This window comes from Lagopus muta, chromosome 9, assembly GCF_023343835.1.
Source record: "Lagopus muta isolate bLagMut1 chromosome 9, bLagMut1 primary, whole genome shotgun sequence".
Taxonomy (NCBI): Eukaryota; Metazoa; Chordata; class Aves; order Galliformes; family Phasianidae; genus Lagopus; species Lagopus muta.
Window position 1 is genome coordinate 1,706,358 of NC_064441.1, and position 24,030 is coordinate 1,730,387.

Genomic DNA, 24,030 nt, shown 5'->3' on the forward strand with positions numbered 1-24,030 from the left:
TCCAGGTCTGTGATCCCTTTGGCAGGACACAAGACATGTTGTGCATCAGCACAGCTTGCCCAGGCCTGTGCCTCACCTCCAGCTTATGGGTCCTGCATTGTGCTGAACATAGTTGTGTTAGGAAGTTAAATGTGTTTCCTTCTGAATCATTTGGCTCTCGAGGCTGTCTTGATTTAGAGGTGACGGGCGCAGGGCTCTGCTCTGCTCCCAGCTGTGGTTCACCGTGGCTGGATGCCCAGAGAGATGGATTCAAAGTACAGTCTGTGGTCCAGGATTAAATCCTGGAATGATTCAGTGGCTGTCCTGGTGGGGTCTGGCCCTGTGTCTGCTGGCTGAGCTCAGTGGGAGTGCAGTGCAGAGCTCCTGCCTGCTGGTGTGCTCTGCCTCCAGCATTTAGGGAGCAAATGTTTGCTTGGTGAGGTGGGCAGCGAGGTTGTTCTCACTTTAAGTCATAGATGGTTGACTGAGCCTTCTTAAAGCGTTGGGTTCCTTGTCCGAGCAGGCATTTCCCCAGACAAGAGCTGTCTGAACTTTCACTTCTGACACACTCATTTTCAAAATCAAACTTGTGGCTTGAGGGGAATTGCATTTCTGTCATTCCTGTGATGTAGAAGCCCTGCCAGACCTCCTCACACACCTGACAGCAGGGTGCCTGGGCTCTCTTATTTATCAGCTGGAGCACCTCTCCTAGGAGGAAAAGCTGAGGGACCTGGGCTTGTTCAGCCTGGAGAAGAGAAGGCTGCAGGGGGCCTCACTGCAGGCCCCCAGTACCTAAAGGGAGATGATCAACAGGAGGCAGAGAGACTTTTTACATGGTCTGATAGTAAGAGGACAAGAGAGAATGGCTTTAAACTAAAAGATGAGAAATTTGGGTTGAAGGTTAGGAAGATGAGGCCCTGGCACTGCTGCCCAGAGCTGTGGGTGCCCCATCACTAGGGGTGCTCAGGGCTGGGCTGAATGGGGCAGCCTGATGTAGCAGGGGGTAGCCAGCCTGTGACAGAGGGTGAGATTGGGGGGGGCTTTAAGGACCTTCCAACCCAACCATCCCATGGTTCTATGATCTTTAAGATCCCTTCCAACCCAACCATCCTATGGTTCTATGATCTTTAAGATCCCTTCCAACCCAACCATCCCATGGTTCTATGATCTTTGAAGTCCCTTCCAACTCAACCATCCCATGGTTCTATGATCTTTAAGATCCCTTCCAACTCAACCATCTCATGGTTCTATGATCTTTAAGATCCCTTCCAACCCAACTATCCTATGGTTCTATGATCTTTAAGATCCCTTCCAACCCAACCATCCCATGGTTCTATGATCTTTAAGATCCCTTCCAACCCAACCATCCCATGGTTCTATGATCTTTAAGATTCCTTCCAACCCAACCATCCCATGGTTCTATGATCTTTAAGATCCCTTCCAACCCAACCATCCCATGGTTCTGTTATCTTTAAGATCCCTTCCAACCCAACCATCCTACGGTTCTGTTATCTTTAAGGTCCCTTCCAACCCAGCCATCTTATGATTCTGTGATTAAATTCCTTCTTCGGCACCCAAAGAAGGGAATGGGGCTGTTTGGCTGGGAGGGGTACTCCAGAGGCAGCTTGTTTGTGTTGATGAGGAGCACAAGCCCTTCAGCCATAGGAAATCCTGTCAATGGGTTGAACAGGGGCTGACCTTCCACACGTGGTGCCTCGGACACGCCTGGTGACAAAACACAACAAGGTGACTGCGTCGTACTTCGGCCACTTTCCACCCAGCTCAAAGGTCAGATGAGGCTGGCAGGGTATTAATGGTTCTGCCAAAGTGTGCCCTGTCAGTCAGCTCAGAAGACAGCTGTAGGTGCACTGACGAGCTTGGTTCTGGAAGCACATTTGTAATTACACAAACGGGGGAGATGCGTGTTTGCTGGGGCTGAAACTGGTCCAAGCCAAATGATCGTAATTAACAATCTTAAGTAAAAACTCTACAAGCTGCCTCTGTCGGTGCTGCAAAGGCTGTCATTAAAGAAAATGTTAAATATGTGAGGTGACAGTGTGCAGATGCCTTTTTGATGAACGATTCTCCTTTATCTGAGAGTTGATGTGATGGGAAGAGCTCTGTTATGGATGCCAGCAAGCTGCCCGGCCGCCTGGTAAGTGGCTGTTCCTTATGGTGTGCAGAAATCCCCAATTCAGACTGAGAAAGTGGGGCTGTGGGAGTGCTGGTTGCAGTGCAGGCAGCAGCAAACTTCCAGGTTGGATGTTAGGAAAGGTTTGTTCTCCAAAAGAGCGGTGATGCAGTGGCACAGCTGCCCTGGGGCTGGTGGTGGGGTCACCATCCCTGGCGGTGTTCAGAGCTGTGGGGTTGTGGCACTGAGGGATGTGGGCAGTGGGTGTGGGGGGGTGGGCTGGGGTTGAGCTTGGTGATCCTGGAGGTCTTTTCCAACCTTATTGATTGGATGATTCTGTGAGATCTTTAAAAAGTGCCATTTGTGGTGCTGCCCATTCGAAGATCCGTGGGTGCGTTTTAAGAGTATTTGGGGTATTGGGTGTAATGGGCAGCAAAGAACTGAAGATTTCTGAAGAGAGAGGAGAGCTTTTGGGGAGGTCATGCAATGATTGGTGTGAATTAGTTTTGCAGTGTAACCCCACAGCCCCGTGCCCTGCTGCTCCCTTCACACAGCGCTGGTGGCTGGGGCTGAAGGAGCAGCAGGAACACTTGGTTGGGTACTAATTATGCACTTAGGCATCATTTTCTTGCATATTGTGTGTGCTAAGCGGGAGAGTTAGAGTTTTCCAGTTCTCAGAATTGGCCTGTGCTGTGCAAAACGTGTTAATCTGACTGCTGAAGAACCATAGCTTCTGCAGCAACACTCAGGCATGGTGTGTGTGTAATAGCAGTGTGTGTGAAGAGAGAAATTATAGGCAGAGTGTATTAAAAAGCACAGGAAGAGTCAAGTGTTTATTCAGTACACACCAAATGCATTCAGGATCTGCAGAGGAGCATCTGGGTGAGCTGTGGGCCGGCTGCCATTGCTGATGGCAGAGCCTTTTGGGAATGAGTGCTGAGCCCCAGCCTCTCATGGGCACAGAGCAGAGGGAGTAAAATATACTAAGCAGTGAATGCAGGCCTGAAGCCTGAGCCATGGAGATGCCTCTGCCCTTTTTGTGATCCAGCATCCATCCTGCAGGAGCCCCAGAGTAGCACAGTGGTTGCATGGGGACCTTGCATCCTGTGAAGGATGCTTGAGATTTACTCTGTCACCTTAAGGATAAATGGGAAGCGGAGGAGCTTCCCTGTGTTGTGCCATGTTTTGCCAAGTCTATCCCACTTCTGTGAGCAAAGCACTAACGGCTCTGATGGCAGTGAGCTACCTGAGCTGAGTTGTTCCCTGAGGCAGGATTGCTCTGTAATAGCTGTTGTCATCAAGGGTTTCCAGCTTTTTCAAGTACTTGTGTCACTTTCACCCACTTTGTCTTTCCCCATCGTGCCTATGGAGTCATTTGCGTCACAGCAGCAGTAGATCTTATTTATTCCACCAATTTCAGCTTCCTGCTCAGTGATCTATGGGTCGCCTTTAAATGAGAAAATTGCACTAAAGCCATTTCTTTCAACCTGTCCATGCTTTGTTAGAATGAAAGCCAAGTGCTCTCGTGAGGTGGAAGAAATAATGGCAGTGGGGGGGGGGATGGAAGGAAAAGAAAGGAGAAGGGGAAAGGAAAGAGGAATTGAAAGGAAAAATGAGAGGAGAATGGAAAGGGAAAGAAAGGAAAAGGAAAGAGGAAACTGAGAGGAGAAAGAAAAGGGAAAAAGGAAGGGAAAGGAGAAATGGGAAAGGAAAAGGGAAAGGGGAAATGAGAAAGGAAGAGAGGAGAAAAATAAAAGGGAAGAGGGAGGAAAAGGAAAAAGGAAAGAAAAGGGAAAGGTGCAGGAATGAGATTTACTGCTCTTGGTTGGTAGGTGGCAATGCTGGGAAAAACTGAGAGAGAACTGTATGGCAGTGCTTAATTCTTTATGAACACCAAAACTGGTAATATGTGTGGTCTGTAGGGGATTGAAATGCTTTTAGTGAGTTATTAAAAATTTAATGTACATTTTTTTATTTAATGTAACTCCCATACTGAATTTATTAAAGAGGGACTTGGGGAAGTAGCAGAGTTCTGTGCCTGGGCTGTGTGGGGCCATCGTGTTTTGTTTTCCTTCCCATCAGGAATGGGGTGATGAACTGATCTCAGCGGTTTAAGAACAAGTAATCTGTGATTGATGCTCCTTACTGAGTTTTCTATGCTGTGCATTTGCATTGGTGCCCATCTCTGATAGCTTAACAAGGGCTGACACAAGCTGGTGAGGCTCTGCTTTCTTCTGCTGCTTCCTCTCCTTGTGTTGCTCCAAATCACCCCATGAAGGGGCCTTGTTTTGTTTTTTTTTCTCCTGAGGAAGGCACTTTTAGGTTGTGTTTGGGTTTTTTTCCCATGAGGGTCATTTTGCTGAAGGGCTGAGTGAGTTCTGGAGCAGTGTGACAAGGACATGGCAGGATGCTGAGCTCTGTGCCTGCTTTTCACCTGCACCTCGTGAAATAGGATTCTGTGTTAGGTGAAGGCTCTGTGTTCATCACTGGCTCCAGCCTTGCCCTGGGCAGACAGCTCTAACAAAATGATTTATGTCGTGCTGCAGCAAAGCAAAGCAGAGAAAAGAAGAATGTGAAAGTTCTTGGGAAAAAAAAATGGATACAAATGCTAAATGCTCATCTTTTTTTTTTTCTTCTTTTTTCCTCAAGGAAAGGGGGCAGCTCAGATGAGTGCATGCAGAGTTAATTACAGCTGATAGAGAAGCACGAGCCTTGGTGCTGTCACTGCACGCTCAGAGCCATACTGCAAGCCTCTGTGCCTAGGCAGTGCCTGGTGTTGTCTGTAGCACATGGTCAGGCTGGATGTTAGGAAATGGAGTGGTGATGCATTGGCACAGACTGTGCAGAGTGGTGGGATCACCATCCGTGCAGGTATTTGGAACCATGGGGATGTGGGCATGGTGGGGTGGGTTGGGATGAGAATCCTAGAGGGCTTCCCCAACCTTAATGGTTCTATGATACACTGTGTATTGTATGCTTGCTAATTGCTCTCAGAGGTGGAATTGAGCCCACAGATGCACAGGGACAGGGGTGATATGGGCATATTGGTATCTTTTTTCACCCAGAGGGTGGTGAGGCACTGGCACAGGTTGCCCAAGGAGGCTGTGGATGTCCCATCCCTGCAGGCATTCAAGGCCAGGCTGGATGTGGCTCTGGGCAGCCTGGGCTGCTGGTTGGTGACCTGCACACAGCAGGGGTTGGAACCGGATGAGCATTGTGCTCCTGTTCAACCCAGGCCATTCTAGGATTCTATGATAACTGTGGTGTTCCCAAAGCTTGGGTTGGTGTGCAAAAGCAGGGGGCTGGAGGAATGAATGTCATTTGGGCTTTGTTTTCTGCTCAGAGAGCTCCTGGATAGACAGGTGCCCTGCATAGAGCACAAGCAGCAGTTCTGTGCTCTTGGCTTGGGAGCGCATTGCTGTGATTGCAGTTACAGGAGGAGGCTGAGATGAGCCCTGCTGTGGAACTGCTAAAAGCAGAGGGCTCCCAGAGCTGGGCTCACTGGAAGGCAAAGCTCACAGCCAAAGGGAGGGTGACAAATCTGATTTACGAGGCGAGCATCGCTCCTTTGCTCTTATATGGAGCTGCCCCGCGCCGGCTGCAGCTCCTGCACTGCATGAGTAACTGGGACCCACCCTTACCATTACTGGTATTTTTAGCATTTTCCATCCCTGTGCTCAGCCTCTCTGCCCTCGCTGTGGTGAGAGCTTCACTCTGCTCTCCCACTGCATCAACCCGGAGGTGCAGCTGGGAGACCTGTGTGTGGACAGGGAGCTGCAGGGCTGCTGCTGGTGGCTTTGTGAGCGGTACAAGTAGACCAAAAATAGGAAGGGAAGGGAAAAAAAAAAAAAGAAAAAACATAGATTTCTGCTAGGCTTTGTTGTGGGCACCGAAGTCCCCAGCTGCCTGTTTCTGCCCTGTGTCTCAGCGTGTTTGTGTTGGATTTGGCTGCGTTTGACAGAGAAGCTTTGAATTTTGGGTGACATGGGGTTGTGGTCTGTGGAATTCTTCAGCCTGCACTTTCCTAATTGAGTCTTTTTTGCACACATTTGGCTGGGAGTGGGGCAGGTGGCTCCAGGTGATTGGTACTGGAACAACCCCAGAGTAACCCCATTTCAAGGTCCCTGAGCACTGATGGAGATGTGGTGTTCCTGTCCACTGCAGGGAGTGGGACTGATGGCCTTTAAGGTTCCCTTCCAACTCAAACCTTTCTATGATAACCCCAGAACAGCTCCAGAGTGATGCCAGCACCATCCTCACATGCTGCTCTGTCTCACCTATGGGCTCAGGGGACTCATTGATGACTGGCAGCACAGAGCACTGTACTAAAGACAACATATAAGCACAGGTTGTGTCTGTGCTCCTGCATGGCCAGGCTGGAATTCCAAGTTCTTTGTTGGAAGCACACAGACCCAGAGCACAGGATGTGGGGTTTCTGCTCATAGATGTTCCCATGCAGCCCCTTGTGTCTGTTTGGGGAAGCTGAAGGCCGCATGGCTCTTCATCATCACTGGGGAGATGTGTCTCATTCTTCCCCTTCCCTTCCTCCTTCTCACACGGTGCTGTTCCAAGTGCTGTCCTAGAAGACTTTGTGACAGCAGAAGCTGCCCTGAAGGACATGAAAGGGAAAAACAATCATTTCTGGTCAATGGACTTTTGTAACTTATTGCAGGTTGGGTAATTTGTTGAAGTTGGGTGATTTATTACAGAGGAGGTGGATGCAGCCCATCTCCTGGCTGTGGTGTTGGGTGGCTTTGACTTGGGCTTGGTGCTGCGTTGGATTTGTGCTGGGTGAGAGGATGCACAGAGGAGGTGCTGGGGCTGAGTCCCCAAAACCTCGCCATGCTGTGAGCATCAGGCCTGCACTGCGTGTGTCTATACACAAACACTGATGTTATGTGTGCCAATGGAGTTTGCTACAAATCCTTTCCTGAACAGGACAGAAATAGCACTGCAGAGCAAAGTGGGCTGTAACTTGCTAATTTATTTATATTAATACAAAATCTTGCAGTTGTATATTGTTCTACTGAAGGGCTCGTGCTCTCCATAGCATTTTGCATAATGTGACTCTCGCATTTCCAAAGGAGCAGCTTATCCTTAAGGACATAAATACAACCGTGGGGAGGCAGCCATAGCTCTTCAGTTGCTATCTCACTGTGCTCATTAGAATGGAGAATTGGTTCCCCATTCATGAGCAGCAAAAAGCTGGTGGGAGATCGTACCTACTAATCATCAGGCTATTTGTAAATCCTCTATTAAGCACGCGTGAGCCAGCTGATTAATGGCACCATTGCAAACTAGGGCCATGCAGCTGTATCTGCGAGCTGATACAGGTGGGATGTCTGGAGGTTGTTGGCTGTGTGGTTTTTCCTGTTGGACCACCAAAAAGCTTTGAGTGCCTGCAATCACCCCATGGCATTCCAGGGTACTGACAGCACTGTAACACTGGGGTGAAATTGTTGGTGTTTTACAGGAGGGAATGGGGATCGTAGAACCACCAAGGTTAGAATAGACCTCCAAGATCACCTGATCCAATCATCCATCTGTATTTCCCACTAAACCACGACCCTCAGAGGGATGGTGACTCCATCACCTCCTGGGTAGCTGTGGCCTGGGCTGTGAGTGTGATTATCTGCTCCCAGGGAGGAGTGGCACATCGCAGGGGGTGGAATGCTGCTCAGCATCGCCCTCCCTCGAGAAAGAAGAAAGAAGTAATAGTCCAGAGCATTAGACATGAATGTAATCCAAACAAATGTTCCCCTTTCCAAGGAGATTTCTAGTATTAACCGATTAAAATATAATCTTTTTTTTTTTTTTTTCTTTCTTGCTAGATTTAAACCCTGGGAAGCTTTAGCTTGGCTTAAAGAGGAGCTAAACCCATAACTCCTAGTAAATCGCTAGCAAATAAAGATGAAATCCCGTGATGCCCCGTGTAATTCCCAGCTGGGCGGATGGGAGCAGGTCTGTGTCCCTGTTTTATGGGGCTGGGGTCAGCAGGCAGCACAGGGTGTGTGCTGATCACTGCATGGGGCCGTGGGAAGACAGGAGTGCGCTGGGATGGACCGGCCACGGCTTCCTGCCCGCTGCTCACCCGCATGGCTCACTTCCTTCCCATGGAGGTGGGGATGTGCCCCCCCACATCCTGTGGTTATGTGTGAGGATGTTTCCCCCGCATGGGGATGGCTGTGGGAGGGCTGGGGATGTGCAGGACTCAGACGTGATGTCTTTTCCCCCAGCACTGCTGCCACCAGGTGATTGCCCCTTCATTTCTCAGAGGTCTTTTCCAACCTTAGTGGTTCTGTAGTAACTGATGACATCCTGGTGATTGACTATGGGCAGTGTGCCTGGTAAAGCCACTTTTCCCTTCTTTTTGGATCTCCCCATGTCCCAAACCCTCTGCAGAGCATCCAGAGGGAGGAATGGGGGAGAGGGCTCAGAGCTGTGAGTTTCCCTTGTGATGTGCCCAATGGCTGACATTGGAGACGAGGTGCACAGGGTGCTGTTCTGAGCTCACTGTACTTTTCCACGCCAAGCCCAAGGTGTGTGCTGTGCTGAAAGTGAATGTTTAAATGCTGATGTTTGGGATGCCCCACCTCAGTGAAGGGGACGCTTTGCAGACACAGGAGGAAGCCTTGTTTGGGTCACTTGGTGCATTTGTCCTTCGTTTTTGAACCTTATCCCATGAGTTCCCATAGTTCTTTTCCTACCATCTCCATTTCCACTCCTGGTGAAGCTGCAGATTGCTGTTATCTCCCCTGCATGCACTCTAGCATGGAGGAGGAGCCAGCAGAGCTGGGCAGAGCTGTTTTTCTACAAAGGCCAATTTTTCTGCAGGCACATCTGGTTCAGGAATCCAATCTGGGAGCAAGTGCCTCTGCAGTCATTTACATTCTGGAACCTCACAGCTGGCTGTGAGGAGGAGCAGGCAATAGCTGGTACTGCAGAATAAAGCCATGTTGCGTTTAGGATCCTCGAGCTGTGAGCTCATCTCTGGGCAGTGTTGGTATGGGGGGCAGTGGCCATTTTGGGGGTGAGCCGTGCCCAGCAGAAGGCAGGGCTGGAGTGTGGGAGCTGCTGTATTCTCACAGCCAGCAGTGCCCCAGACACTTGCAGGTGGGGCTGTGGGGCAGCTGTCAGCCCCCAGAGGGTGAGTGGTGAATCCAAACTGAGGTAATGGTGCTCAGTGAGGACCCAGCACCCACAGGCTGTGAAGGCAGAGAATTGCTAACTTGTTCCTCTGTTCTTTGCAGTTTTTCCTATTGAGACTTTTACAATAGAAAGCAAAGTGGGGGTTTTGTTCCCCCGTGTGTGTCTGGCCTGAGCTTGTGGGAGATGTTTGCTATCTTCTAGTGTTATTTTGTTATATTGATGAAGCAAAGGGCAGCAAGCCATCACCCTGCAGAAAACCTCTGCAGAGCAATCATAGAGCCATGGCATGGTTGGGTTGGAAGGGGCATCAAAGATCATAGAGCCGTGGAATGGTTGGATTTCAAGGGGCCCTAAAGATGATAGAACTCTGGAATGATTGGGCTGGAAGGGACCGGTTGAGGCTGCCCAAAGCCCCATCCAGCCTCGCCCTGAGCCCCCCCAGGGATAAGGGCACTCATTGGGTGTTCGATCCCCGCAGGCCTTGGGACGCTTCGGCCTTGGGTGTTCCGTGCTGGCACTGCGTGCCACGGGCGGCCCCGGCTGTGCGCTGCGGGAGGCGCTGCGGGGCCGCGCGGTGCGGGAAGCAGCCGAGCCCTGCGCCCCCCCTCCAACCCCCCCGCGCCCGGCGGAGCAGGCGGGGCCGGGCGGCAGCGTCCATCTTAGCAGCCGCGGGATGCTCGGAGATGGTCCTGCAGGAAAACTGCGCCTACCGGGTGAGGGGCCGCGGGGCCGGGGGGAGGACGCGGGTTTGTTGTGGCGGGTTTGGTTTGGTTGTGTTTTTTTGGTTTTGTTTTTTTTGTTTGTTTGTTTGTTTTGGGTTTGTTTGTTTGTTTGTTTTTTCTATAAGGATTTGCGGGAGGCGCGGGGAAACGGAGCCGCGGGGAGCGCTCTGCGGCAGCCTTTGTGGAGGAGCCGCGGTCGGGCCGGGCTTTGTGCTCGCCATGTGATGCTCGCAGCCGCAGTGAGAGCCGCGGTGGGGCTGAGCGGCGCGGCACGGCTCGGGGATGCTCCGGCCCCGCCGTCAGCCCGCCCCGCAGCGCGCCCGCAGCCCCGCCGCTGATGAAGCTGCTCCGGGTGAGTGCGTGCGATCCGCCGGCTCCGCGCGGCCCCGTATCTCTGCGGGAGATAACGATTTCTAAAGGTGTTACGTTGCGCTGCTCAGTGAGGAACGGGGCTGCGGTGGGGTGCTGGACCCCCGCCTCGTCGGGCAGTGGGAGCCCGGCATCCCGCTGTGGATGCGGCACCTGCAGCTGTGGTTTGGTGCCGTGCAGGCATTGGGTTCGATGGGCTCAGAGCTCTTTGCCAAGCTGAATGACTCGACGACTCTACGATTCTTGTTGTGCCTCCGTTGCTGTGTGCCGAGAGGGTCGGTGCTGCTGTGGGTGCACCTGCTTGGGGAAGGGCAGCGTTTGGGGCTGGGTTGGTCCATGTGAGCATCCCCTGCACTACAGCAGCACTAAGCAGTGCGTACGTGCGGTGCAGGGCGTGTTGCAGAACGGCCTAGCAGCATTCCCAGCAGTGGAGCTGGGCCTTGGGAGAGGGGCTGTGCAGGGCAGCAGCTCAGCTGCGGCGTTCCTCTGAAGTCAGGCTTCATCTTAAAGCTAAACATCTCTTATTGGTAAAGGTACCATGGAGGGAAATGATATCAGTGTATATATCTGTGTATAGGGGTAATTCAGGCGGTTTTTCAGTGGATGCTTTTCGTTGCAGCAAGTGCTTCTGGAAATGGATTTCCCTTTTTAGCTCCTTTGGAAAAAGAAAAGAAAAGAAAAGAAAAGCTGTTTTTTTGATCTCTGCTGGAGGGAAGCTGGTTGTTCTGCAGCTACAAGCCTGTTGCTCCCCTGCCATTATAAATGGGGCCATTGTCTGTGGGCAGGGGATGTTTCCTGGCACGTTTGCTGAGATGCTGCGCATCTCGGGGCAGTGGGCACACGGTGCCCTGTGGGCAGTGCATGGTGCATGGCAAGCAATGCCTGGTGCTGGCCTGGCAGCATCCCTATGTGCTGATGTTTCATTGCACTGCAGTAGTGCTGCTGCATTTGATCTGCTTCCATTGAGCCGGTCTCTCTCCTCCGGAACAGTAAATATGAAGACAGAAAAAGGCAGAAGGAATGCAGATCCCAGGGAGTGCATTCTCACTCAGTGCAATCTGTCCCACAACCTTCCTACCCCCGCTGGCCCATTAGCCCAAAAGCCAAACGTGAATCCCGGGTTGTGGTTCCATCTGGGAGCCATCAGAGCTGGGGATGGGGCAGCCATGCCTGCCCGTGTTCCTCACATCCCTGCTCAAACTGCTCACTGCAGCTCCTGGGGATTTAGGAGAGCTGCAGAGCAAACAGAGGAGTAAGCCAGTGCGTGGAGAGAGGCTGGGGACATGTTTGCCCTAGGGACATTCAGCAGAAAAGCTCTGACCCGAGCGCTGCAGAGGGTGGTGGCCTGGGAACCTGCTGTCCTTGCACTCTTCCTTTTGCTCTCCTTTGGGTTCTCTGTGCTCAGGAGGCTCCGAGCTCTGCCCTGAGGCTGCCTGCATGCTCCAACGCTGGGCACTGCCAGCCCTACCAGGAGTCTGCCTCCATCAGAGGGGAATTTCTAAGATCTGATAGAGGAATGCCCTTTGGAAACCTCTGAGCAACCAAATGAGGACACGCAGCCCGAAGGCTGCAAGTAACCCAAGTGTAAACAAAAAGAAACTTCTTAGTTATTTCCTTTTCTGTTTTATGCTGATTTATTTTCCTGTGTCAAATATTTTGTTCCGGGCTCCGTTGTTTTTTTTTTTCCTCCTATCATTTGACAAGACTTCTTGGCTTCTTCCCACCTGGGCACACTGCTGGCTTCTGTTCAGCTGCTGCTGACCACCACCCCAGCTCCCTTCTTTTCCGTGCAGCTCTCAGCTCTGCTCCACACCCACAGCAATGCATGGGGTTGTGAGTGGGGTGCAGGACCTGGCCCTTGGTCTGCTTGGAGTTCATACAATAGGCCTTTGAGAAGAAGCCCCACATGGGCCATACAACACCAGCTGCCATGGCACAGAACAAAGGCTGCGTTCTGGAAAGCAGGCTGAGGGCTTTCTCATTCGGTCTGATCCCAAGAATGCTCTACAAAATACATTGGGAGCATGGGATGTGCTAAAGCCCGGGTGGGAAGGGTCAGCATCATTCCCCAATCTGCAGTGAGTTGTTTTAGTTCACAGGAGATTTAGGTTTCTTCTCTGACAACTCAATGACAGCAGCATTTGGAAGCTGATGCTGAGCAGAATGGGATGGTGGTGGTTCCCTCTCACAATGGAACAAGCATCAGAATCATTTTGGGCTTTGCATTGACACAAACCAGCATTACATAGGCATGGCATGGTTTAATTTAGCTCCTTGCTTGTCCATGAGCAATGAAGCAGCCCAATCCCTCACCTTGCCTGGGCAGATCCAGAGGCTGTCACCCCATCCCAGCAGCCCCCAGCCCTGCATTGGGGCCATGCAGCCCCACATACTCCTGTATTAACTTCTCCTTCGGTGCTATAAAAAGCAGAACAGCCTCAGGTGGCTCCGGCTGCTTCTAACAGCACTCCCCTTACACTCAGCAGTGCTGTAACCATGGAGCTGGCTCACAGCTGATGCAATCTGACGTCTGCATCCTTCCCCAGGAGGAACCCGCTGCTGACGGTGCCCACAGCTTTGCAAAAAGATGCTGTGGAATGGGGGTTGTCACCGGGGACAGGGTGGGACAGCATCTGTGGGTTGCACTGAGATGTTCCTCCTGCGTGGGGCATCCTGGTGCGGGGCTGCATCCCAGCCTGGGTGGCAAGGCGGGGGGCATGAAGGCTGCAGTGAGCAGTGAGGTGGTGTCAGGGCCAATGGAACAGTGTTAGTCTGCATGCCCAAAGCCCTTCCTCCACTCTGCAGGGTTTGTTTCTCAGATTTATGATGCTGCTGTTGTGGTAGGGAGAGGAAATGTATCCGGGGAGAGATGGTGCACTGCCTGCTTCCCTTTAGCAGAACTTTCTTGTGACGTGGGTTACCATATTATCATTATAGGTGACCAGAGGTAGGACCTCCCACTGCCCCAGGGGAGAGTCAGGTTGGATATTGGGAAGCATTTGTTCTCCAAATGCTGTTGGAACTGCTGCCCAAGGAGCAGTGGGGTCACTGCATCCCCAGAGGTGCTCCAGAACTGCGGGGATGTGGCACTGAGGGATGTGGGCATGGTGGCGCTGTGTTGGGTTGGAGATCTCAGAGCTCTTTTCCAACCTGAATGGTTCTGTGATCCCCTGACCTGGAGGAGGTCTCTCCCATCCCCTCCTATTCCACCACATATCTGCAGGGCAGAACCCAGGGGCCCATTGCAACCCCTGCTGTTTCTCGGAGGAGATCCCGAGCACAAGGGTGGTGGGCTGTCAGTCGGGCATCTGAAAGGTCTTCCCCAACCCTAACAGCGAGTCTGCGACGTCTGAGCGTTTGCAGTATTTAAAAACAGAAACCCTTTCCTTGAAGAGACGGAGGGCCGGTGCGTGCAGCAGCATTGTGTTGTGCACAGAGCTGGGCTGAGAACTGGAGATGTTATCACTGCCAACTCAGGGACCCCATTGTCAGCGGGGGAGGTTAAATTTAGCAGCACTGGGAAATGACACAGTGAGTCAGCGGTGGAGGGGAAGCAGAAAGAATGAGGCGTGCAGAGAGCTGCGTGTCCTGGGAAAGCAATGGGATTAAGTGGTGCCCTGTACTGCTGCTGTTATTATTTCTCCCCTGAAACTTCAGGATGGGGTAATGCCGTGGTGGTTAACCTGTGGGTGATCGGAGCCAGCAAACTCAAGCCAATGTGCCTTTGAAAAGAGGAGTGGTGGCACTGGGATCTGTCACTGTGAGGTTGCTGAGGGCATTCCTCTGCCACACTGAGGAGCAGTGCTGCTGTTGATGTGCTGCATTGGCCCAACAGGACGCAAACCCCATAGCCTGGAGGATCCCCTGCATGGTCCCCAAGCTTCTGGCTGGGGGAGGTAAGGGCTGGGGCCCTGTGAGTGCTTGGGGAGGGCGGTGGGGTCTGAGCTGTGCATAAAATACCACTTGGGTCCTGTTGGTTACTTCCTAGGAACCCGAAAAAACTCTTAGAGCCCAGAAGCAGCTCTCTAGGGAAGCTGATATCAGAGGCGAGCTCCGCTTTGCAATCACTTCACTGTCGGAGGTTGTGGCTCTGACATCAGACACCGGGATTTTTCCTGCCCTTGTGCAGCACTTGGGGCTATTTTTACCCGGCGCTGCCAGTGGCTGCAGGAAGCCCTCAGCTTTCCTCTCCCGGTCCCGCTCTGCTGCCTGCCCGCAGCTTTGACTTTATTAGGGCAAGGCCTGCGCCCGCGGGGAGCAGCGAGCGGCGATCCCAGTGCCACGGCTGCGGCGAGCGGAGATGTGCCCACGGGGAGCAGCCGGGGAACGGGGCCATGAGCGGGGCTGGTGATGGAATGGGTGACATCATCGGGCAGGCATCCGCGCGGGATGTGGAGGGGAATTATAAAAAGGTAGGAGACAAAAAGGGGCCTTTTGTCGGCGTGCTCCGCATGGATGGGCGCTGCCAGGCGGCGTGCACGGGGCGTGGGGCTGCACGTACAGGGCTGCAGAGAGGGCAGACCTGCACAGAACTATGTGCTCGGGCATGGGGCTGCACAGTGGGGCTGCACGCGTGGCCACTTTGCGCTGGATGCTCATGCCCCTCCGCTGCCTTTAACCACGGATGCCCTCTCCCTGGTGTGATGTGGCAGAACTGTCCCCTCTGTGTGTCCTCGTCACAGCTTGTCCCCAGGGGCGTTCCCAGACACCTCCTCAGACCAGGAGAGCTGGCATTTCTTGGGCTCCGTGCCACATGGCTTGAGAGATGATGAGCATTTTGTGTTTTTCTAGCAAATCCGGTCGTACAAAAACAAGTGTTGCATAATTATAATTTCTGCTGGTGAATCCAATCATAGCCTTTGTACTGCACAGAAGTAAAAAAGGGTACTGTGTACGGGTCTGGGACTTTAAATATAGTAATTGTCCATGGCTGGTAATGACAGTCCCTGGCAAAAATAGCCTCCGTGGTGTGGCTGCAGGGACCAGGCAGCTCCACAGCAGTGGGGTGATGTCCACTGATGGCCCCCATAGGCTTTAACCCCTTGGCTGGATGGGAGCAGCACTGCCCTCCAGGCATTCATTTACCTGCAGTTCTTGGACAAGAGGTAATGGCCTTAAGTTGCACCAAATTGATATTAGGAACAAATTCTTCTCTGTATGAGTAATTGGGCAGTGGCACAGCTGCCCAGGGAGTTGTGGGGTCACCATCCCTTACGGGGAGTTCAGAGCGGGGGGGATGTGGCACTGAGGGCAGTGGGCACGGTGGGGTGGGCTGCAGTTGGGTTGGGGATCTCGGAGGTCTTTCCCAAACCTAATGGTTCTGTGAATTTGTTGTGCTGTTCCCTCCCAAGCACTCTGGGCGGCTCACAGACCAGCCATGCCTGCTGCTCAGCCCTTGGTATCGATCAGTACAGCTCCAGAAATGTCGCTGTCGTCCGCTGTTAATGGAGGGCTGTTAATGTTGGATGGTTCCAAAGTGCAACGCGGAGCCTGGGAGATTGCTGCGGCACCTGAGTTGCAGATAAATATTTGATGTGCACTTTTATTTGCTCTTCTGGGTGACGTCTGTAATGCATAAAGGCTGCTAATACCGCGTCCTGCATGCAGAGCGGGTGAGTGGAGCAGCCCAGCTCTTAATTCTCCAGTGACGCCAATAATACGGCATGGGCGATGCGCTGGGGGCTCTTCTCATTTCTCAGAAATCAGCAGAAATCTCGTGGTTCCCATCCATGCACAGGTCAGCAGGGGACAGCCTGATGGATGGGGATTGCATGGGGATGAAGTATCAGTGGGGCAAATCAGGGGTGTTGGCCAAAGAGGGGCTTTTTGTGGTAAACCAGTACGCCTTGTGGATGGCAAGTGTCCGTACAGACCAAGGATTGAACAGTTCCTTGCTCACCCAGTGTTGTGTATATGCAGAAGGAAATAGATGACAAAATAGGTCAGTAGGAGATAAAGTGGGTCAGGTAGCAATGTGGGCACTGCTGCCAGCGGTGTGAGCAGCCAGTGGGCCAAGCAGCCCCGACCATAGAATTGGGATGGCCAAGAAAGGGCCCACACAGCATGACACGGGGATCCCGAGCTTGTGTCCTCCAAACAAGAGTCCCAGAGCGCTGCCCTTTGTAATGCATGAATCTTCATCAATTCACAACTTTTCAGGGTTTTTTTTTAATCTTTTCCAGATCTTCTTCCTGTTTCTCAACCCCATCTTTTTTTTAATTATTTTGTTGGTTTTTTTAACCCCCTGAGGAGGCTCACTGCCCAGCTGTGAGCTGTGAGAGGCCGGGGCAGAGCTGAGGGATGCGAAGTCAAAATGCACATTTAAATATAACATGGTTTTACATTTTCCTTGCTAGTACCTGTACTTTTTATTCCATGCGTTATTTTTTATATACAAAGTGAGTATATTTGATAGTCAGAAAAACCACATGCAATTTTCCTTCTCAATTTCCAGTTTTCAGTGCCCGGTTCAGGATGCATCGAGCAGCTGGCGGGTAATTTATCTACAGCATAAAGTCTGGTTCCCTTAGGTATATTCTATTTCTTAGTAACTGTTCCCTATTTTATCATAACAAATAGGACTCTCCATTTCTTTACGGTCATTATGCTGGGTCTGTTCTATAAGATGGGATGTGCTGAGCTCAGGACTGGGAATAGCATTATTTCGTATCCCTGGTAATGGCCTGGTGGAGCAGACAAATGGCACATTGATTAAATGTACAGATGTCAGACTGGGAGCAGCTGCAGCCGCAGTGGGACGTGGAGCAAAATTACAACGGGTGTGGAGAGAGCTCCATCTATAAGGGAAAACACGCGGGAGCAGTCTGCATTCGTGTGTGTTTTAATGTGGAGTGATTTTCAGCACGTGTTGGAGGTAGGGCTGGTGTGCAGGGAATGCACGGCCCTGTGCTGCAGCCCCTGGCTTCTGGTGGGAGATGGAAATGTCTGGGCATGGAGATGGAATAGAAGGGGTCCTTTGGGTGGGAAGAGAAGCATCCATGGTATCATGAAATAGGAAGGTGCTGTGGGGATGTGCCCATCTGGTGCTTGGAGGCAGCTGAGCTCGGAGGTCGGCCCCTGGCAGAGAAGGGCTCCATCATGGAGGTGTTGGAGGCCAAGCTGGACAGAACCGTGGGCAGCTTGATCTGGTGGGGGCACCCAGCCCACAGCAGGAAGGTCAGAACTGGGTGATGCTGGAGGTGCCTTCCAACCCAACCATTAATATGATAACCATCATAACCATATGATTCTGTGATTTTTTCTTAAGAGGGAAAGGTGCACCATGGACATTTACTGGTGTTTCTTCCATCTTTTTCACCCATCACATGCCCAGTGTGGCAGCAATGCCCAGGGGTGCAGTGAGTGGCACAGAAATTCTGTTTTCCTTGGGTTTTGTGTCACTGCTTCATCTCATTTTGGCCTGCTCTTCAAAATAGTGGCTCCTTTCCTGCATTCCCAAAGGGGTGGTGTGCTACCAGGCCAGGAGCACCAGCAGTAAATAATATACAAAAAGAAAACAGGGAACAACTTGAAAATTCAATGCCCCTCGATGCTCTGGGCGTTGTTTTCATTGCTCTGAATTATTTGTAGCAGTGGCAAAGGAGTTTGATTACAAATAAAGTATGTTTTTTGGTAAGAGATTGACAACATAATGGGCAGCGCGATGCTGTAATGTAGGTTGTCAGCACTGGGGTTAGATTAAATGATTAGCTATTTTACGTTAATAATTTACATTTCATTATTTGTCACTTCCCTCTGTCAGATAAAGGTGCGTTGTTTAGGCAGAATTTGAGGCACTGGGCTATGTTAGTGCTGTGGATGCTGCCTGGTACATTTTCTTTTGATGGTACATGTTAATTTGCTGTATTCCTGATCAGCTGTTACATGTTACTTTAAAATGAAATGTTTGAGGGCTTCCAAATGTTCCTTCTGCCCTTACTTTCCCTTCCTGTCATCCATTGCCGACAGACACCAGTGCAGTACTGCTGTTGATTTGGGGTACAGATCTGTGGTTCTCATTTATTGCACACTGACTGCACAGCCGTGGATCGGTGACCCATTCCAATCCATCCCATAGCCTAACCTTACTCAAAAAAAACGCCTCTCTGTGAATGCATTCTTCAAACCTTGGTAATTTGATGGCACCTCTCCTGCATTCCTTCCCCTGCAGGCTCAGAAGAATGAGCGTGAGTCCATCAGGCAGAAGTTGGCTCTTGGCAGCTTCTTCGACGATGGCCCAGGGCTCTACACCGGCTGCAGTAAGAGCGGCAAGCCCAGCCTGTCCTCCAGGTACGCAGGGCTGCGGGGCGAGTGGAGGCTGGGCTGCTTGGTGGGGTTGGCCAAGGAGTTGTGTGTCTGAATTCCTGTTGAAATGTGCACATCCAAAGCAGCAGAAAGCTTGGTCTTATTGCTGGGTTAGCGTGGTGAACGATGGCGCCCAGGAGAACCTCATGAGGTTCAACAAACCCAAGTGCCTTGGGAACAGCCTGCCCAGAGGGGTGGCTGCCCAGTCCCTCCAGGCACCCACAGTGAGGGCTGGGCTCTGAGCACTGATGGAGTTTGGGTGTCCCTGTGCATAGTGGGCAGTGGGACCGATGGCCTTCAGAGGTCCCTTGCAACACAACCTATTCTGTGATCCTATGAAAGCTGGTTAAAAACAGAACTGTTGGTTTGTAAAAGAGCATCTTCCTCTGGTGGTTCAAGAGGTGGCCACCTGTTTCATACTGGTCACCAGTTGGGCTCTGTTGGTTGCATGTTTCACACTGCACTGAGCAGCCAGGGTGGATCCTGGGTAGCTCGAGTGCCTTCTGTGCTGTGGGCAGATGTGGGGCAGGGAGGAAGAAACCTGGGAGAGGCATAAAACCAGGGGGAATCCTACTAGGGCAGCATGGAGGTGAGACTGTAAAATGCAACTGAACCACAGTGCATCTGAAAAGGAAAGTTGTGCTCTGTGTGGTTACAGCTTGAGTGGTAACTGCTGTCTTGTAATTACAGGGCAGGACTAATTAACAACCTGCAGCAGGGCTGGGCAGCCATAACATGAGAAAACACCAGGTGTACCTGGATGCTGCAGCATTTTGTTTGTATTTATAGTCCAGACAGAGCACTGGTATGCACTGCATGGGTCAGGACATCCAGGAGAGGCTGGCGGTCCCCACTGCTCCACCACAGTGCTCCCAGTCTCCTTGTCCCAGTGCCCTGAGGGCAAGCACAGGATGCTTCCTCGTGCTGTTGCATCCTTTTTTTTGCAGCAGAGCACACTGCATATTGAGTCAGGGGTTCCATGCTCATCACACGGGGCCGTGGAGGAGGCAGTGGGAGAGCTGGGCTGCTGCAGCCTGTGCTTGCTGTCACTGTGAACAGCTGGTGCTTGCTCACAGGGAAGGGCTCCACGTCCAGCTGTGTCCCACAGGATGTTTCCTGGATTCCTTTCGAGGCCGGTCGCTGCTTTCCCAGCTGTGCACCATTTTAATCCAGGATTTTTACAATGCAGTCAGCATCCTCCGTTTCTAATATTCTGGTCTCCCAGAGGTGCCTCATCTGCCTCTCTGTTAGGATGAGTGTGGGTCAGGCATTTCGGTCATGCTCTTGAAATGCAGGTGTCCCACAGACCCTGACTTGCACTTACTCTTCCCTTTCTGCATAATGCAGTTTGAAGCCAAGCAAAAACTGTGTCCTGCTCCCCAACCTGGGCGCTGTGTTCACTGAGCCTGGCTCAGAAGCTCATGTGTTAATGCTATCTGTTGTATAGCAATAATGAATTTAAAAAATACCACTAAAATAAGTGGAAAGTTTGGTGTGAGGACCAATATAAGCCCCATTATTGCAGAGCTTGTCTATGTATGGGCCTCTCCCAGTGTGGACACGTGGTGATGGAGCACAGGAAAGGCAACGGAGCTGCCCCCAAAGGATCATTTGGAACTTGAATATAGAAAAAGGAGTGCAATGTAAGAGGCAAGGAGCCCTGCTGCAAACCTGCATCGCACCATGCTCAGGGCTGTGCTGCTCCTCTTCTTCATTGCACGCCGGTACTTAGCATGGACAGCACGTGGTGGAGCAAAAGCTGGGCAGGGCTCTGCTGAGGAGTGCCCATGAGATGCCATAGTGCCACAAGCAGCCTTGGGACAGCCCTCAGTAAATCCTTTTGGTCAGCACATGGTGTTTCATGGCCACGATGACGAAGCTCTGCAGTGTTGTGGGTATTTCTGCCGTTCAGCAGTAGATGGTGGTAGAGGCACTGTCATGGTGGAGCTGATGACTTTTCAGTCTGAGCTGTCACTTCCTAATGCTATGTGGGAATTGTCACCTCCGACCCAGGCATTGGGTGCTGCTGCCTGTGGGGCCAATGAGGCCAAGCAGAGTGTTGTGCATCACAGATCTGCCATTACGTACGGCCCATCCCCATTGTCATCTCTCCTCCCTGCAGACTCCAGAGCGGGATGAACCTGCAGATCTGTTTTGTGAACGACAGTGGCAGTGATAAGGACAGCGATGCTGATGACAGCAAGACAGAAACCAGCCTGGACACACCTTTGTCACCCATGGTAGGTCTGGTGGCTCATCTCACAGAGCACACGGGCCATAATGAGAACTGCTGAAGCACTGAAGCCCAGAGCAGCTGGCACATTGCTATTACAGGACAGACCCGCTGCAGGGGGGGTTGCACTCAAGGGACAGTGCCCTTCTCCTGCCCTTCCTTTCTCTGTGCTCTGTCAGAGCAGTAATGGGTGCAGAGTGGTGTCGGCTCCTATCAGCTCTCCACTCCTTTTTTCCTTCATGGATACAACACAGAGGCCCCAGACCCGTGGTGGGCTTTCCTCCAGCTTAACCAGCTTGTCCATTAGGCACTTATCGATCTGTTTGGCTCCATCTAAAGTGCTCAAGTGGCTGCTAATACTCAGAAGAGCCAATCAAGAAATGAGTTTGATTTAAAAAAAAAAAAGAGGAAAAAAAAAGCCAGCCAACCCTGTAATCTTCACCTTGCCTGTAGAAATGAACCCCTCTGTGTGCATGCAGAGGGTGTGAAGCTGCAGGTCAGCTCCACTGCTCTGTCCCCGCGGCGGCGGTGCCGGGCTGTAACGGTGCGTGTCTGCTTCCCTAGAGCAAGCAGAGCTCTTCCTACTCCGACAGAGACACGACCGAGGAGGAGTCCGAGTCCCTCGATGACATGGATTTTCTCACCAGGCAAAAGAAACTCCAAGCTGAAGCCAAAATGGCCTTGGCTATGGCAAAGCCCATGGCCAAAATGCAGGTGGAGGTGGAGAAGCAGAACAGGAAGAAATCTCCAGTGGCGGATCTGGTGAGTGCTGGCCGATGCAATGGAACTTCATCCCTCTGCCCTGGGTGGTATGGGAGCAGGAGAGGAGAGGGGGAAGCACGGAGCTCAGTGCTGTGTTACGACCTCCCAGCTGAGGCTGAAGGCCTGCACCGAGCGCTGGCAGATGCTTTGGTAGTCTCAGTGTAGCCACAAATGGGTGTTTGCAGGGGGGGATGTGTCTGGGCAAACTGGTGCTGTGCAGAAATATGGGTAATTCAGAGAAAAAGAATTAAACAGATGAAAATTCATTTCCAGCTCCCACATATGCCTCATATAAGTGAATGCCTGATGAAAAGGAACTTAAAACCCGCCGACCTAAGAGACATGACAATTGGGCAGCTACAAGTGATAGTCAATGATCTCCACTCACAGATAGAAAGTAAGTGGTCTTTGTTTAATTATCCCTTAGTAAGCACCGTCTACTTCAGGATATATATATTTTATATATGTAAAAACACTGATAAATGTACAGGAATGGAACCACTGAGGAGAGCTGCTGGAGGTGGGCTGTTTGCTAGGTCTGGCTCCTTTGGCTTTTTGCTTTCTTTTTATCCATCAAGCATTCAGAGGGCATTCAGTAACGTAGCATTGCTTCAGCGTCTAAAAGCAGCCAGAAATACTGCCAGTTTTGTGGCTTCATGCAGCCTTATGGCTGTGTTTTGATATGATGCTCTGCATGGCCTCAGCAGCATCCAGAAGTGGAGAAGCCCTCTGGTCCAATAGACACCACTGAGTTCGTATGTTCTGTCTTGCAGCACATTAACATGGCTCACGTATCCTTGTGTTTGCCTCCTTGTCTGTCTTTGCTCTCTCCAAAGAATCCAGGGTTATTCCCCGGCATCTCCACCTTCCCTTATCAATGATTAATTAATCTTAAAGGAAATGTCTCAGGTGGCTGTAGGACAAAAATAGCCCCAACACGTTCATTGGGCTGCTCTGCAATTCTGTAACTGCTCGCGTTCGTTAATTACCGTCCCTCCTGGCAGCTCCTGCTAGGGATGTGGAGCTGCTCATGCCTGTGGCTGAAGCACTGCAAAATTCCTCTCCTTGCAAACCTCCCCCTGCTCAGCGCGAACTCTCCTCCTCTCTCTCCGGCCCCAGGCTTGAACGAGGAGCTGGTGCAGCTGCTGCTCATCCGGGATGAGCTGCACACGGAGCAGGATGCGATGCTGGTGGACATCGAGGACCTGACCAGGTGAGGGAGGGGTCCAGGGGCCATTTGCCCCCACTGTCAGCCTTTGGAAGCCACCAAGCCAGCAGAAAAACGGGCTGTGTCCATGCAGCAGCCCTATGGCTTAACCCCATTGGTGGCAGGAGGTGATGGGGGCTGTCACCACCACGGTGAGATGCGGGTAGCATGGGAGGTCAGTGGGATTGGGCTGTGGGTGACCTCAATCCCACAAGAGCAGGATCTGGGAGGAGATGTGAGCTTACAGAGTCCCACTACCCCACCTCCATGCTTTTGCCAACGCATAACCAGGCTGCTCCTTCCCAGACATGCCGAGAGCCAGCAGAAGCACATGGCAGAGAAGATGCCAGCAAAGTAACCCCAGAGTCTGTGGCAGCAGAGATGGAGCTCGCCTGTCCCTCGCTTCTGTGTCTGTACACGTGCTGATGTCCTCAGTGGCGCGCAGCAAATCAGTGTTAGTCCTTGGTCGTGTCCGAAGCTTTATGTCCGGTGATTGGCCTCCGCTTCTTAATTTATTTTAATTATTTTTTTTCTTTTTTTACTCGTGCCACTCAATATCAGGCGTTTTAATAATATTATTACAGAAAAATGTACAGTACTTATAACGTTATAAAACATGGCTGAGGAGAGAGGGCAGTTTAACTTTATTTTTGTTTGCTTAGAGGTTTTACGTTGGACGATATTTTACCATTGACTACTTTTTTATTCTTCACTGTAGTTTTAAATAAAGAGACTGTACTTGACGGTGCTATACAAGTCCAAAAGACATGCCTGCCTCGTAGTGACGTCGTAACCTTCGGTAATATGTACATTTTAATCAGTTTTCAACATTTTGTGAATGTTGACTACCTGACGTTCATTTTTAGATGTGCTATTAACATTGAGTTGGGTTTCAAAGAGTTACCTGGAAAGTTTTATGTATAAAGATGTAAAATAAACATTTAAAAACTTGTTTCATATGACATGTCTTTTTGTTGGCCGGTGGTTGACTCGGTGATGTACGCAGCCAACTCAGTGTGCAATGCCTCCTTTGTCATCACCAAAAAGAGCCAAGCACGTACAGTTGTGCAGAGAAGACAGGACTGTTGTACAGCTACTTACCTGTAAGCTCATCATGTATGTATGACATGGACTTAAGCTATTCTTCTATACTAGCATTCAGCAGGCCGTAATA

The 24,030-nt window shown here is 51.3% G+C and overlaps 1 protein-coding gene across 6 annotated transcripts in view; it reads left to right on the forward strand.

Moving 5' to 3' along the window:
• Window positions 1–23,818, forward strand: part of SCHIP1 (schwannomin interacting protein 1) — a 113,860-nt gene extending 90,042 nt beyond the window's left edge. For 4 of the 6 annotated variants that reach the window (XM_048954418.1, XM_048954419.1, XM_048954420.1 and 1 more), the window contains 6 exons: window positions 18,521–18,639; window positions 20,777–20,894; window positions 21,452–21,649; window positions 21,923–22,046; window positions 22,769–22,862; window positions 23,163–23,818. In XM_048954418.1, coding sequence (XP_048810375.1) covers window positions 18,521–18,639; window positions 20,777–20,894; window positions 21,452–21,649; window positions 21,923–22,046; window positions 22,769–22,862; window positions 23,163–23,214 — 705 coding nt within the window. In that variant the 3' untranslated portion in view covers window positions 23,215–23,818. Of the gene's footprint in view, window positions 1–9,841; window positions 9,973–10,517; window positions 14,763–18,520; window positions 18,640–20,776; window positions 20,895–21,451; window positions 21,650–21,922; window positions 22,047–22,768; window positions 22,863–23,162 lie in introns of those variants that run through there. The other 2 variants (XM_048954422.1, XM_048954423.1) reach the window with 2 other exon arrangements.
• The last annotated feature ends 212 nt before the right edge of the window (window positions 23,819–24,030 follow it).